Below are 16,306 nucleotides of genomic sequence, written 5' to 3' on the forward strand. Positions count from 1 at the left end.
ACATTTCATTCCTTTGTATGGCTGAGTAATATTCCATTGTATATATGTACTACATTATCATTTGTAGAGACATGGCTGGACCTTGAGACTGTTACAGAGAGTGAAGTAAGTCAGAAAGTAAAAACAAATATTTTATATGAAACAAATATCACATATATGTGGAATATAGAAAAATGGTATAGATGATCTTATTTGCAAAACAGAAATAGAGACACAGATGTAGAGAATAAACATATGGACACCAAGGGGGGAAGAGGTGGGTGGCATGAATTGGGAGACTGGGATTGACATATATACACTGCTATGTATAAAATAGGTAATTAATGAGAACCTACAGTGTAGCTCAGGGAACTCAGTGCTTTGTTGTGACTGATATGGGAAGGAAATAGAAAAAAGAGGGGATACATGTGTATTTATAGCTGATTCTCTTTGCTGTGCAGTAGAAACTAACAACACTGTAAAGCAATCATACTCCAATAAAAATTAATTTAGAAAAAGAAAAGCTATTTGCTGGGAGAGCTGACATTTGATACCAAGAAGATTTACTTCTGAGCCTAGTGTATTAATCATTATAATATTAACCTAATAGAATTACTATTTACTTGTATCTCGTAATGTAAAATTTCAAATACTAGGAGAGAAAGTGTAGTGTGGTTCTGTAATTATTTACTATGTGACATACATAGGGAATTTAAAGTACATTTTAATGAATGCTTACTTTCAAATCCAAATGTGGTATATAATTTTACTTGATCAACAGAATGTTTTCGTGCACAATTAATTTAAAGTAGTTAGAATAACATGATACACTCTATTCTAATAATAATAATAAACTTGAACTCCAAAATGTCAAAATTAGTCTTTATATATTTATGAAATAATGATTATGCTTCTATCACTGTTGTGTAAGATTAATACACTGGTATAACATTTAGAAACAACTTATTAATTATATAACATGCAAAATGATGAAAAAATAAAATTAACTTCTGAAGGGTTTGCAAGTATATATATATTACTACAAAAGACATTTCTAGGGGAAAAGAATCATTAATGTCTCTGTCCTAAAATATGATTCCAGGCATGTAAATGTCAATTCAGCTGCCTTATAAGACTTAGGAATAAATTTAATAAATGGGTAGATTTTAGAAATGTGAGATAAAAATATTGATTTTGCTATGATGTATTGTCTCATTTTTTTAAAACTCACATATGACCTTTCTACATTTTCTCCCTTATAGAAGCAGAGCCAGGAGAACAGGGAAAATCCTATTAATAAAACACACCTGAAACTAACACAAAATTGTTAATAAAAATAAATAAATAAAACAGAAAACCACCCAAAACAAACAAAGACACTTAGTCTTTAAGTATATCCAAGGAATGACTGAATTTTTAAACTGACTTTAGTAAGTCCATTTAACGTTTTTTTTTTCCTCTATAGGCTGCATACACATTTATTGGTCTCTGTTTTGCAAAGCTGTTTCCTTCCTTGATCTGTGATCTTTTGTTACAAACAATTTATTTCAAGTTGAGTTACATGGATAACAAGTTGAGTTACTCTTCTTTTAGAGTGGTATTATTTGAATATGTTGTTTTATACCCTTTTCTTTGCACATTTTCACATATGATCAGGATTCAAAAGGGATCCTCTGGTGGCTCAGACAATAAAGAATCTACCTGCAATGTGGTAGACTTGGGTTCAACCCCTGGGTTGGGAACATCCTCTGGAGAAGGGAATCACAATCCACTCCAGTATTCCTGCCTGGAGAATTCCATGGACAAGAGGAGCTGGCAGGCTACAGTTCATGGGGTTGCAAAGAGTTAGACATGACTGAGAGACTACACTTTCACTTCCTTTCAGAATTCAAAAATAATTAATATAATAGGTTGCTGAGCATAGATGGGATACATTGGCTTGAGGAGTTGGGCTTAAAAGTTTATTTTCAAAAAGCTGAAGTTGACTGTTTGATAGGGAAGCTTCCCATCACAACGTTCATTTGCAGGCAGGTCAAAACCTAAACTGTGTGGACTGTTAAAACCTAAGTTTCTGGGTTTTCAGGAAATAGTCATTTTTCAGTTATGCTTTGGACTCTGGCTCTAAACCATAGGCCTAGACATGTTAGTAAACAAAGATAGTTCTGGTTATTCACAGAAGGAGCACACTGGATATAGGAAAACATTTGGCTGTGGTGACAGATGACAGCTGATGTTTTCCTTGTGTGAGTTATAAATAAACTGAAGGCTACTTGATGTCTTTTTTCCCAGCTCATTCTTGGAGCAAAAAGTGTTTCTGGAAGAATCTGCTATTGTATGTATCAAATTTATCACTAAATCAATCACTTAAAGATGAGGAGAGTCAACCAAATTTTATCACATATGGGCAGGCTAAGTTGCTTCAGTCATGTCTGATTCTTTGCGACCCCGTGGAGTCCTCCAGGCTCCTCTGTCCATGGGATTCTCCAGGCAAGAATACTAAAGTGGGTTGCCATGCCCTTCTCTAGGGGAATCTTCTCAACCCAGGGACTAAACCTGTGTTTCTTAAGTCTCCTGCATTGGCAGGTGGGTTCTTTACCACTAGGGCCACCTTATCACATACGCTGCAGCTTGAAAGTTCTCAGCATTGCAGAGTACTCCATCAATAAATTAGTTACAATATAAAAATACGGCAACTTTTTAAAAAAAGTCTTAAGAATCAGTCTTAAAGGAATAATCAGTTATTTTTCCTGGAAGATATCATCATAACTTGTCTTGTTTTAGTCTTTCCCTAGAGGTCAGGCAGAGGCAAACTGACTCTAGTCCCATCACTGATGCATTTGGTGGCAGTTAGGGTGGAGGCACAGATTACAGGACAGTGAGGGATATGGGAACTGACTACCAGCCATGAAACTATACTTCTGAGCCCTATGTTAGGGTAGGATGACCTATCCTTGTGGCTTGTGAGATTTCCACATCAATATGAGTTTTGTGGTAGAAAGTTGAAGTGATCTCTGCTCTGTTGTCACTTTAGAAGATACATGGGGCAACTGGAAAGCAGAAAAGTACTATCTGGTGTGTAACCTCAGTTCCAGTTAGAATATAAGAGTCCCAGTGCAAAAATAATGATCAAGGGAACATATATATTTGTAACATTCACTTCAAACTCTGAATTTGACCTCATTGCAAGATAACCAATCTTTGGGTCTAATATTATGGAAGCATTTTTTCTGATTATTTGGTTACTCAATTCTGTTGACTGGTAATTTGGTGTTTAAAGAATGATAAAATAGATGAAAACAGATATTCAGTTTCTCTGAATATCTCCAGCCTTAGCTATTTTCCATGGAAATTAAGCTTTCTTAAAAATGCTCATTTTACTTATGCTTGTACTAAGTCTGCATGTTTATTTGCTCATTTCAAAATTTTTTAGTCACAGATAGTACTTACATACTGTGTACGAATATAACACAAACACATGGTTGTCGATCTTTGTCACTCTATACCTTAGTCAAGGCTATGGTTTTCCCAGTGGTCATGTATGGGTGTGAGAGTTGGACTATAAAGAAAGCTGAGTGCTGAAGAATTGAAGCTTTTGAACTGTGGTATTGGAGGAGACTCTTGAGAGTCCCTTGGACTGCAAGGAGATCCAACCAGTCCATCCTAAAGAAGATCAGTCCTGGGTGTTCATTGGAAGGACTGATGTTGAAGCTGAAACTCCAATACTTTGGCTACCTGATGTGAAGAACTGGCTCATTTGAAAAGACCTTGATGCTGGGAAAGATTGAGGGCAGGAGAAGGGGATGACAGAGGATAAAATGGTTGGATGGCATCACTGACTCGATGGACATGAGTTTGAGTAAACTCTGGGAGTTGGTGATAGACAGGGAGGCCTGGGGTGCTGCGGTTCATGGGGTCGCAAAGAGTTAGACACGAGTGAGTGACTGAACTGAACTGAACCTTAGTCTGGAAACTGTAAGCAAGAATTTGATTGGAATCTTTGACTTTTCTTTCATTAATAACTATGAAAGATCTAATTGGGAAATCTCATAAGCCAAATCTTAAAGGATTACTGGCAATAGCTTTCCTTTATTATTCCAAAACCACCTTTTATTTTTACCACTTCACCAGTTTCATAGAACCTTTGTGATATATTAAATATGAGAAAATGGGGCTTTATTGTAAAAAGTGCATATGTTTATTTTCACAAAATAAGCAGCTTTCAATAAAATTTTACTAAATGCATTCTGGATGCTAATGGATACCTACAAAAAGAAGTGATTCTAAAATATTTTATTCTGAGTGTCCAATAGCAATTCAGTATTTTATTCAAGAGAGTAAAATTTGAATGGCACAGCAAAATATAAGCATGATAAAAGTGTGGTCTTCTGTGACCTTTTCTTTGGAGGCATGTAGAAACATTGGCAAAGCCTCAGAAGTAGAGGCTCTTGGTGGTAACGACTGAGGATTGAGGGGTATGGAAATCTCACATGGATGTCAGCAGTTTGTGCTATAATTCAGAGAAGCCAAAAGACTAACACATACAATTCTAAGCTTTTAAAAACAAGCCTTTGCCCCTCTTTCTTTCTTCTGTCACAGGATTACAGAGTGAATATTTTTCTTCGTCAGAAATGGAATGACCCGCGTCTTGCATATAGTGAATACCCTGATGACTCCTTGGACCTAGATCCTTCCATGTTGGATTCCATTTGGAAACCTGATTTGTTCTTTGCCAATGAAAAGGGAGCCAACTTTCATGAAGTGACTACAGACAACAAGTTGTTAAGAATTTTCAAGAATGGGAATGTTCTTTATTCAATAAGGTGAGCATTTAAGTGAAACACAGTAGTGGTTTGTTTGTTTTTTAGCTTTTAGGGAGTGTTTTGAATGTTTGAGTAAGTGCTTTCATTGTCCCACTTAAGTTCCTATGATATACCATTTCCCAAATATATTTAATTAACATTAAGATACCAAGTTCCAGATCCAGGAACTATATGAGTAATTCTTGGAAATCCACTTTTTAAAATAAATGGCCTAGGTTCTTACATCAGGCAAATTGGTGGGTGGTTTAAAGGTAAATTGAATGTAGTTTGAATCATATGTTGTGATTACATTTTTCTGTATGCATACTTCCTTTAAATATTTATACATGAGGTAATATTTAGGTTTGCTTCTCTGGGATCCATTTCCCATAAATTATTTATCAGGTGTATGTAGTTTTTAAAGATGTCCTTGAACTTCTGTGGTCAATCTTTAGAAAAAGATCTAATTTACATTTTAGTTATTTACTATACATTTCTCAGAAGACCATGTAGCCTTTCAAAGCTAATACCAAAACATAGCAATAATATCAAAATATAAACACTAATAGTAACATTTCTTGACAGTTGAACTTCGGAACTCATTCAAATTCAGCTTTGCTATTTATACCTAATATCAAATAGGTATAAATTCAGTAAATAGGTACTTACACTAATCTACTTGAAGAATTGTGCTCCATCTGAAAAAAGTCTAAACTAAAATGACTGTCTTATTTATTTTAATTTTATCTTAATTTATCTCAATTTTCTTAATTTATCTTAATTTTCTCTTAATTTATCTTGATTTTCCATAATTATTTTTAGTCACTTAGTTAATTTTTTTGAAAAAGAAGAGAAGGTTAGGATCAGAATTCATATCATATTTCTTCGAAGAGACAATATACTCTATAGCAATAGGTAATTGCTTCAAAAATATGTGTATCACCAGTAACATATTTTAAAAGTATCAAGGTAAACTAGGCATTGTATCTATAGCTTGAAAGTTAAATCCTTAGATTTTTACCTCTCTATTTTCTAGTTTTTAACTTTTCTTTTCACCAGGAATAGGTATATTTGCTTTTGAGTTCATCTGCCCAATATCAGGTATAGTTGTTATTTTTTCCATGAAATAATATAAAAATAGAAATAACAGGAATGAAAATTTAATCTTACTACCTTAGTGATTTTGAAAACATTTTTATACAAAGTTGTTTTGTAAATCATGCTAATTCCTTATCCCAATATATATGATTTTCATATTTTTTTATTCCATGTGAAAAGAGGAAAGAACCAGTGAACTCTAAGAATAATAAAATCACACATTCTAAACAACAGAGAAATGATAGATTGGGGGCCAGTGGAGGACACCTCAGGCACCTGTGGCAGTATAACAAATGATCTAACATTTGTGTCATTGGAGTCTCAGATGGAGACAGAGAAAAAGGTATAGAGCTACAAAAAATATTAAAGGAATTAATGGCTGAAATGTATATATTTTGCAAAAGGCATAGATCTACAAATTCAAGATACTGCCTAAATCCCAAATCACATCACACACAAACTTCTGAAAACTAAATAAAAATACAGATAATATTGAGAGCAACAAAACCTTACATGCAGGGGAAAAACAATTGAAATGATAACTAATTTCTGATCAGAAATCATAGAAACCAAAAAGAAGACATGCATTTTTCAAGTGCTGAAAGAAAGGAACTGGTATCCCTGGAATCTTGTTCAGTCGCTTAGTTGTGTCTGACTCTTGACGACCCCATGGACTGTAGCAGCACACTAGGCTTCCTTTTCTCCTGGAGTTTGCTCAAACTCCTGCCCATTGAGTTGATGATGCCATCCGACCATCTCATCCTCTGCCACCCTCTTCTCCTGCCCTCAGTCTTTCCTTTCACCAGGGTCTTTTCCAGTGAGCCAGCTCCTCGAATCAGGTTGTCAAAGTATTGGAACTTCAGCTTCATCATCGGTCCTTCCAGTGAATATTCAGGGTTGATTCCCTTTAGGATTGATTGGTTGGATCTCCTTGCTGTCCAAGGGACTCTAAGAGTCTTCTTCAGCACCACAGTTCAAAGGCATCAGCTTTTCAGTGCTCAGTCTTCGCCATGCTCCAAGTCTCACACCCATACATAGCTACTGGAAAATTCATAAATTTGATTATATGGACCTTTGTACCTGGTGAAGGGCTTCCCTGGCGACTCAGCCAGTAAAGAGTCTGTCTGCAGTGTGGGAGAGCTGGGTTCTATCCTGGCGTCGGGAAGATCCCCTGGAGAAGGAAATGGCAGCCCACTCCAATATTCTTGCCTGGAGAATTCCATGGACAGAGGAGCCTGGTGTCACAGAGTCGGACATGACTGAGTGACTAACGCTTTCACTTTCACCTGGTGAAAATATCCTTTAGGAATGAAGGGGAAATTGAGACATTCTTGGATAAAGGAAAATTAAGAGAATTTGTCACAAATAGACCTCATGGCGCTGCTGCTGCTGCTAAGTCATGTCAGTCGTGTCCAACTCTGTGTGACCCCATAGACCTCAGCCCACCAGGCTGAGTGGATTGCCATTGCCTTCTCCCCCTCATGGCACTAGTGGTCAAGAACCTGTCTGCCAATGCCAGAGAAGTAAGAGAGGGTAGTTTGATCTCTGGGTTGGGAAGATCCCTGGGAGGCAGGCACTTCAACCCACTCCAGAATTCTGGCCTGGAGAAACCCATGGACAGAGGAGCCTGATGTGCCACAGTCGATAGCGTTGCAAAGAGAGTGGGACACGACATGACTGAAGCGACTTAGCACCAGATAGGTGGGCAGACTTCCCCTCAAAGTACAGCTAAAGGAAGTTTTCTAAACAGAAAGGAACCAACAAGAGAAGAAACACTGAAGCATCAAGAAAGAAGAAAGGAAACTGTCATCAGAAATATGAGCAAATATAATAGACTTTTCTTCTCTTCTTTAATTTTCTAAATTATGCTTGACAGTTAAATCAGGAATTATAACATTGGTGTAAGAAAAAATGCCAAATAAGAAATAAGAGAACTTTTTATAATTACATTGGCAGAAATTAATAAGATGTAATATTTAGTGCTAATACCCTTTTGTAGGCAGGTGACTTGATATTAACTTTCAGAAAATGATTTGTTGGGTTATATAAAAATGTAAAATACATTTATCCTTCAACCCAACAATTCTGCTTCTAGGAATTTATTTTATTTATGTGTTCATGTGTACAACAAGACACATTTACAAAGATACACACTACACCACTGATATAGCAACAAAAGACCCTGTATATTCACTAATGAGAACAAGGCAGAACAAAACTACAGCCCCAAATCATGAAATACTCTTCAGGATCTAGACCTAAATGTATTCATAAGAAAATGCCTTCAAAATATCCTTAAGGTTAGAAATGTTTCATGCTTAGTTTTGTTTAAAACATTCTATATATTTAAGCATAACAGTGTATGTAAAAACATACCTATATCTGGGGGGAGCTGGACAAACTGGGAGAGCAGTGTTGACATATGTACACTTACTATATACATGTATAAAGTAAGTAGCTAGTGGGAAGCTGCCGTATAGCACAGGGAGCTCAGCTCCATGCACTGTGGTGACCGAGAAGGGGGGGTGGGGGTATGGGGTGGAGGCTCAAGAGGGAAGGGAGATATGTATACATATGGCTGATTCACGTTGTGCAGCAGGAACCAACACAACACTGTAGAGCAATTATACTCCAGTTATAAAAAACAAATAGACATTGTTCTCTTAACTGAAAAAATAAAATAAAATATAAAAAAATACACATATATCTAATTCCATACAAGAAGTTCAGAAGGATGCTCACAATTTGTTAAAAATAATCAATTATGGAAAAGAACCAGAGAATTTAAGTAGAATTAAAGGTGAGCTATAAATTTCCCTATATGTAAGTTTATATTATTTGAACTTTTTAGTAAGAGTTATATTTTACTTATGAATTAAATACCTATATTTTAAGTGACAGAGGCTTTTAACCTGAAGTCATGGTCTTGATTCCTCTGTGATGTGACTTTGTGATGGCTATCAGGGGATCCATAACAGGCATAAACAAATCAAATTTACTTCTTTTTCTGAAAACAAACTTTGTGGAAGATATAATTTGTTTTTAATTTTAAGGTGCTGTTTCATTTCAGAGATTTTGGGTGTCACAAATTGCAAGAATATATCACCAAGTAGCTTGGAAAATCATTTTGCAAAATTATAATATCTAGATTTGTTGAAATAACAGTGTGTGTGTTTTATTGTATCCTGATGATTATGGCTATTTAGTTGTTTATATCAAGTCTTAATGGACTTGGAAAATGGTGCCATCCATTATAAATTGCCCACATTTCTTCTAATATTTTGAGAAAAGTTATAGAATAATTCAGAATTGCATCTTTCTTCTTTCAGTATGAGTTCAGATGAAACAAACGATGTCTCTTGGCATCTAGTTTTTGTTTGCTCTATCCTGGCTCACATGATCAAAGACTAAATTCATGTTTTTTTCAGTTGTTTTTGGAAATTTCACAGGACTTTGAAATTTCAAATGGCAAGCAGTTTCTTTGTTAACAAAAGTTGTGCTTGGGAAAAAAAATCTTATTCGATTTACAAATGGAGCACCTGTGATGTTTCGTGAGCAATCTGCTTTCTTGCTTGCTCAAAGAAAGAAGAATGTCCTGGCAAACCTGACCTATTGAACTTACTATTTGTCTGTACTTCCTCCTTAAAGCCACTAAAACAAAGAAATAAACTGAGTAAGGAATGAAATGACATTAACACACAGGAAGATGAAAAGAATGGGAAATAAGAGTGACAGATGAGTGATGACGAGATATTTTAGGAAGCTTGAAAATGAATGCACTTGTGAAAACTGACTTCACAGAGATAGCCAAAACCTAAGACAAAATGGGGGAACCTAAAAGGAAGAAAATAATATCCTCAAATTTTTAGAAATTTAAGACAGCTAAGACATCAGAAAGAGGGGGCTAGAAAGGAGATTAAAAAAACAAAGAGTTGAGTGACTTCCCTGGCGGTCTAGTGGTTAAACATTCACCTTCCGGTGCAGGGGGTGTGGGTTCAATCCCTGGTTGGGGAGCTAAGATCCCACATGCCTCTCAGCCAAAAAACCAGAGCATAAATGATAGAAGCAATATTGTAACAAACTCAATAAAAGACTTTAAAAATGGTCCACATCAAAAAATCTTTAAAAATTAAAAAAAAAATTTGATGTAAACTTTACAGGAACAACAGTGAGCCCTTTATCCTCACTTTCTTGCCCATGTTTCCCAGACTAGGATCTGCTTTTATGCCTTCTGATCTGGGCAGAAAGCAGAAGGACAGAAAACTCCAACAAGGGTGTTCCACGAACTTCTGGAGTAGGGACTACAGGCACAACTGGTCTGTCACGAAGCATCACAGCAAGGAAATGAGTACTGGGAGGTTTGCACACCTGTCCTCTGCAGAATGTCTAAGAGGAAAGATCTACAGACAACTGGGGAATCACCAGTGAAAAGTCTGAGCAGCCATCCCATGATGAATGAGTCGTGCCATTACTCAATGAATCATCTTCTGCTCATTGAATTCCAACTAGTTTTTATTACCTCATTCTTAAATATAAACAGACATTGGAGGACATCCTATAATAATAACAGTAATAAAAAAAGAAGCAGAGGTCAGAATAAACATGCAGAAGAAATAAAGAGCAAAAAGAAGAAAATTAAAGAAATAAAGAGAAAAAAAATTACTCAAGAGAAAATGCAAGAAGCAGAAGAGACCATGAAAAGAAATCTCTGGGCAGAAATTAAATAGGAGACTTTCAGGAAAGGAGAAATGAAGTCATTCAGAGCATAGGAAAGTACAGATAGTAAACCAAAGTAGGAAAAACATTAGTGGAATATTTGAAAGATGAAATGGAGAAATCTGCCAAAAAGCTGAATCAAGATACTGAGAAATAGGAAATAGGAAAGAAAGGATATGAAATGCAGAGTATCAATACGAAGGTTCAATATCTGACTTGAAAAGAAATAGAGACCTCCATGAAAAATAAGGAAGAGATCCACTGTCTGCTCTGTTTAATCATTGAGAAGGCCTTGGTTCTGATAAGGAGTTTGTTGAGTTTGAAGTAATAGTAGGGAATAGAAACTGAAGTGATCATTAAAGTAAGACAGTTATTAACACTGGGGTAAACAAGCACCATCTAAGAGCTGTAATTATGGCAAACAACTAAACTTAACTATGAACATTAATTGCATATTCACAACATGTAAACACTGAATATTAATTTCACCATTAATTTTTACATAATTAAATTTTGAATTCTGCTGAAATGTTAAGTACATAGAGTGTAGTATAAGGGAAGTAAATTCTTATTTTCCTTTGTAGCAAATTAATAGGAAACTTCACACATTTTACAAATCCAGCATAATGTGCTAGCAATTTAGATACAGAATGTAAATCCCAAACAGATTTCCAAAGAAGGCTGCCTCTGAGGAGCTAGAACTGAATTGGGGGTAGGGATGGGTGGGGCAAAGCTCTTTTCCACATGTTTTATGTAATTGTCAAGCTTCTAAATGACATCCGTGAATTACATTGATAAATTTTAAGTAAACTATATTAACAACTTTTATTATAATTTTTAATTATGTTGATAATTTTTCTGTTCTTTTTTAACATGATTTTTATTCATTTACTTGCAAGAGAAGAATTCTGCATTTATGTCAAATTTAAAAAAAAAATTGGAATATAATTGCTTTATGACATTGTGTTAGTTTCTGCTGCACAACAAAGTGAATCAGCTGTATGTAAACACATATTCCCTCCCTCTTGGAGTGGAATGCTTTTCAAGCGAAGGTGTTCGGACAAGACACATGATTTTGGATTGTCAAGTTTGGGATTTGACTTTATTCTACTTACAAGGTTAGCTTATTATGTACTTCATGGGTGCTGACTGCAGACACAGGTCTCTGGGATCAGAGACAGAGGAATGAATTACTCACTGCCAAGCAGCAGGCGCCTCGGCACATTTGCCCAACTTCCTCATTGTCCTCAGGTCTTGTGGGAACAATACAGCAGACACAGATGGACACAACACATCCAGGGATCTGCCACACAATTGTGGAACCCTGAGACTGGGGATCCACTGCTTTCATAGCAAGCTGCAAGCAAGCCTTCTCTTTGTCCACGGGAATGTGATCTCATCTCTCAGAATTAGCAGCTACACGAACAACCCTGAGAAATAAAATGGTTCAGGAGAAAGTATCGTCAGGGTCTTCCATTCTCAACAGACACAACAGGAGGTAAATTTACTTACTGGCTGTGGTTTGGGACAGGTCTCTTTACCTGTGAAAGGCTCATTTTTCTTACATGCATAATGGTGAAAATACTGAATACCTTGAGCTTGCAATCAACTACATAAATGACCTAGATAGTGCCAGGCATACAATTAGCACTAAAGCTTTTATTTTTATCTTTCTGAAGAGAAAACAAAACCCCCAGAAGTTTAAATTCTGGTCTTTTCCAGAATCCATAAATGAGCAAATTTGTGGACTTTTGCAAATTGTCAGTCTAAGCCTTGGTTTTATCACTTGTGAAATGAGAATGGCAAATCCTCATCACAAATTAATGAAAGCACATTATTGGCAGTTCAGTACTATCTACTGCTTCCTTTAAGTGAAAGTGAGTGAACTCGCTCAGTCGTGTCTGACTCTTTGCAACCCCGTGGACTGTGGCCCATCAGGCTCCTCCATCCATGGGATTCTCCAGGCAAGAATACTGGAGTGGGTTGCTATTTCCTTCTCCATCTTCCCGACCCAGGGATTGAACCCAGGTCTCCCGCATTGCGGGAAGACACTTTTACCTCTGAGCCACCAGGGAAGCCCTGCAAATGCACACTAAGACATTCAACTGTACTGTTTATACTGCAGAAGCATGATTGTATTAACCATCAAATTCCAGGAAGAAACTTTACCTCAAAAATACCATGCACAGCAACTTGTCAAAGATAGTAACATAATTTCAACTTTTACTTAAGCTGACTGTGATCACAGTTCCATATACTCAAAGCTATGGTTTTTCCAGGAGTCATGTATGGGTGTGAGAGTGAGGGCCAAAGAAGGCTGAGGGCTGAAGAATTGATACTTTCAAATTGTGATGCTGGAGAAGACTCTTGAGAGTCCCTGGGACAGCAAGAGATCAAACCAGCCCGTCCTAAAGGAAATCAACCCTGAATATTCATTGGAAGTTCTGATGCTGAAGCTGAAGCTCCAATACTTTGGCCACCTGATGTGAAGAGCTGACTCACTGGAAAAGACCCTGATGCTGGGAAAGATTGAGTGCAAGAGGAGAAGGGTGTGACAGAAGATGAGATAGTTAGATGGCATCAGCAACTCGATGGACATGAGTTTGAGCAAACTCCAAGAGACAGTGAAGTACAGGGAAGCCTGGCGTGCTGCAGTCCATAACAGGACTTAGTGACTGAGCAACAATACTTATTATTATCACTCTTTCTTTGAAATTTGGTTGTGAAAATAATTAAAGATTACTTATACAATATATACTTTTTTGAAATTAGTCATTAATTTTTAAATAAAAAAGCAAATATTTCAATTGATGCTTTTTAAAAATTTTCTAAAAATTTATGTTTAATTGAAAGATAATTGCTTTACAGAATTTTGATGTTTTCTGTCAAACATCAACATGAATCAACCATAGATATACATACATCCCCTCCCTCTTGATCCTCCCTCCCACCTCCCTCCCCATCCCACCCTTCTAGGTTGATACAGAGCCCCTGTTTGAGATCCCTGAGACATACAGCAAATTCCCATTGGCTATCTATTTCACATATGATAATTTAAGTTTCCATGTTACTCTCTCCATACATCTCACCCTCTTCTCCCCTCTCCCCATGTCTGTAAGTCTGTTCTCTGTGTCTGTTTCTCCATTGCTGCCTTGCAAATAAATTCATCGGTACCATCTTTCTAGATTCCATATATATGCATTAATATATGATATTTATCTTTCTCTTTCTGACTTACTTCACTTTGTATAATAGGCTCTAGGTTTATCTACTTCATTAGAACTAACTCAAATGCATTCCTTTTAATGGCTGAGTAATATTCCTTTGTGTATATATACCACAACTTCTTTATACATTCATCTGTCAATAGACATTTAGGTTGTTCCCATGTCCTAGCTATTGTAAATGATGCTGGGGTGAACACTAGGGTACATGTGTCTTTTTCAATTTTGATTTCCACAGGGTATATGCCTAGGAGTGGGATTGCTGGGTCATATGGTGGTTTTATTCCTAGATTTTTAGGGGATCTCCACACCGTCTTCCATAGTGGCTGTATCAGTTTACATTTCCACCAACAGTGCAAGAGTATTCCCTTTTCTCCACACCCTCTCCAGGATTTATTGTTTGTAGACTTTTTGATGAGGGCCATTCTGACTGGTATGAGGTGATGCATACCTCATTGTAGTTTTGATCTGCATTTCTCTAACAATGAGCAATGTTGAGCATCTTTTCATGTGTTTGTTAGCCATCTGTATGTCTTCTTTGGAGAAATGTCTGTGTAGGTCTTTTCCCCACTTTTTATTGGGTTGTTTGTTGTTCTGGTATTGAGTTGTATAAACTGCTTGTATATTTTGGAAATTAATCCTCTGTCAGTTGTTTCATTTGCTATTATTTTCTCCCATTCTGAGGGTTATCTTTTCACCTTGTTTATAGTTTTCTTTGCTGTGCAAAAGTTTTTAAATGTAATTAGGTCCCACTTGTTTACTTTAATTTATCTTTGTGTATGGTGTTAGGAAGTGTTCTAATTTCATTCTTTGTTGATGCTTTTTAAGATGCTGTTTATTCAAGGGAAAGTGGTTTACAATGCCATAAAATATATGTTGTAAGAATATTTTGCATGTGTTTGATTATGTACAGTCTTTTGAAGAGGCCCATAGCTTATATTAGCTTCTTAAAGGGACCATTAACAAGACTGAGATTGCACAGGTGATGAGTTAATAAGCTATGATCATCTCTATAATCAGAGGACAACAAGACTCCAACTAGAACACTAGTTCCAATCTTCCTTCTGGTGCTCCAACAATATGATCTCCTGAGAGTTATTTACTTAGTTACTCTTTATAGAATTATTCATGATGAACCCAAGTAAATATGTAAAATCCATGGGCAGATTTCTTCTATTTTCTAAAGTTTAATGACTAAGTTTCTTTTTGAACAAACCACATATGTCATTTACTTTAAAAACTCATAGTGTATGAAAATCATCATTTTTTATGTTACAGAAATGCACATTTTCAAAGTCATATTAATTAAAGAACTCATTTTCATGAAAAGCATTCTAATGCCCTTGAAAGGCAGTTGACTTAAAGGTTAAGGGCATAGAATCTACAGCTAGACTCTCAGAGCTATTGATTCAGCTCTATCAATTTCTGCTTTACATATCAGGTGAGTTAAGTCTTAATCTCCTCATCTCTAAGTAAAGGTAACATCACTTAGCTGTGTTATAAATTCATATTAAGAAATAAACAAATTAAGGCATATATGAAGTATTTAAAATAGTGCCTGTCACATAGTAAGCAAAAAGTATTACCTAGTATGATATTACAGATAATATTTCAATGCTGATAGTTGAGGCAATTGTCCTTATAACAGTATGTTTAGAAATATTAAAAGCTAATAAAATACTTATCATTTGCAAATAAAGCCTAAAGTGGAGTCAAAAAGCCTTTTTACGAAATACTTCAGTTAATGGTTGGGACCACATATTCTGGGCAAACAAGCAATGCTTGTTTAAAAATTGGTAATACCTTGATTTTAATGAGGTGAATTGTTTAGAATAGATTATAGTCATCATCTTTTTTTTTTTTTTTTTTTTGGACGTTGCTGCTTAACTAAGCCAAGATGTTTTAAGGGAAAATGAAAGAAACACACATCCTGTTTGTGTGTCTTGTTTCATAAAAGAGAACTCCATGTCCTCTCTTACACAATATTTCCTAAACAGTAGAGAATGTGATTAGTTACATCTTGATTTAGTTTTCTTTTGATGTGGTCAGGACAAATCTTTAATTTATATGTTTTAATAAAGAAATGCAGGATCACACTCACCAAGGTGACACATTTTTTCATCCCTGTGCTGTTAAAGAAGTTATTGTATTATACCTTAAACAAAAAGAAAGTCAACAAATAGATTTTTATTCAGGGTATGATTTATGACAGAAATTCTACAAACAGTGTTTTTCCTTGCCAAATAATTCCTTCCAAGTATCTTTTTTTTTTTTTTAAGAATTATGCAATGTCTATTTTTTTTTTTACACCAGAAAAATAGCGAAGATATGAATTTGACATCACATGCATGGTGAGAGCCTGGAAAAGATTCTAAGAATGCTATTTACTTCCATACAAAAGGTCACAGAATTAATTCTCTAAGCCAATATTTGAAACTGACTGGCTAGAGAGTCTTGGATGTTTGGGAAATTAATGAGTGTACATTCAAA

The 16,306-nt window shown here is 35.8% G+C and overlaps 1 protein-coding gene across 2 annotated transcripts in view; it reads left to right on the plus strand.

Annotated features, from left to right (window-relative positions):
- Positions 1 to 16,306, plus strand: part of GLRA3 (glycine receptor alpha 3) — a 174,146-nt gene that overhangs the window by 90,385 nt on the left and 67,455 nt on the right. For both annotated transcript variants that reach the window (XM_043487336.1, XM_043487337.1), the window contains exon 4: positions 4,576 to 4,799. In XM_043487336.1, the coding sequence (XP_043343271.1) occupies positions 4,576 to 4,799 (224 nt within the window). The remainder of the gene's footprint in view (positions 1 to 4,575; positions 4,800 to 16,306) is intronic.

This window comes from Cervus canadensis, chromosome 14 (genome assembly GCF_019320065.1).
Source record: "Cervus canadensis isolate Bull #8, Minnesota chromosome 14, ASM1932006v1, whole genome shotgun sequence".
In the NCBI taxonomy this organism is placed as follows: Eukaryota; Metazoa; Chordata; class Mammalia; order Artiodactyla; family Cervidae; genus Cervus; species Cervus canadensis.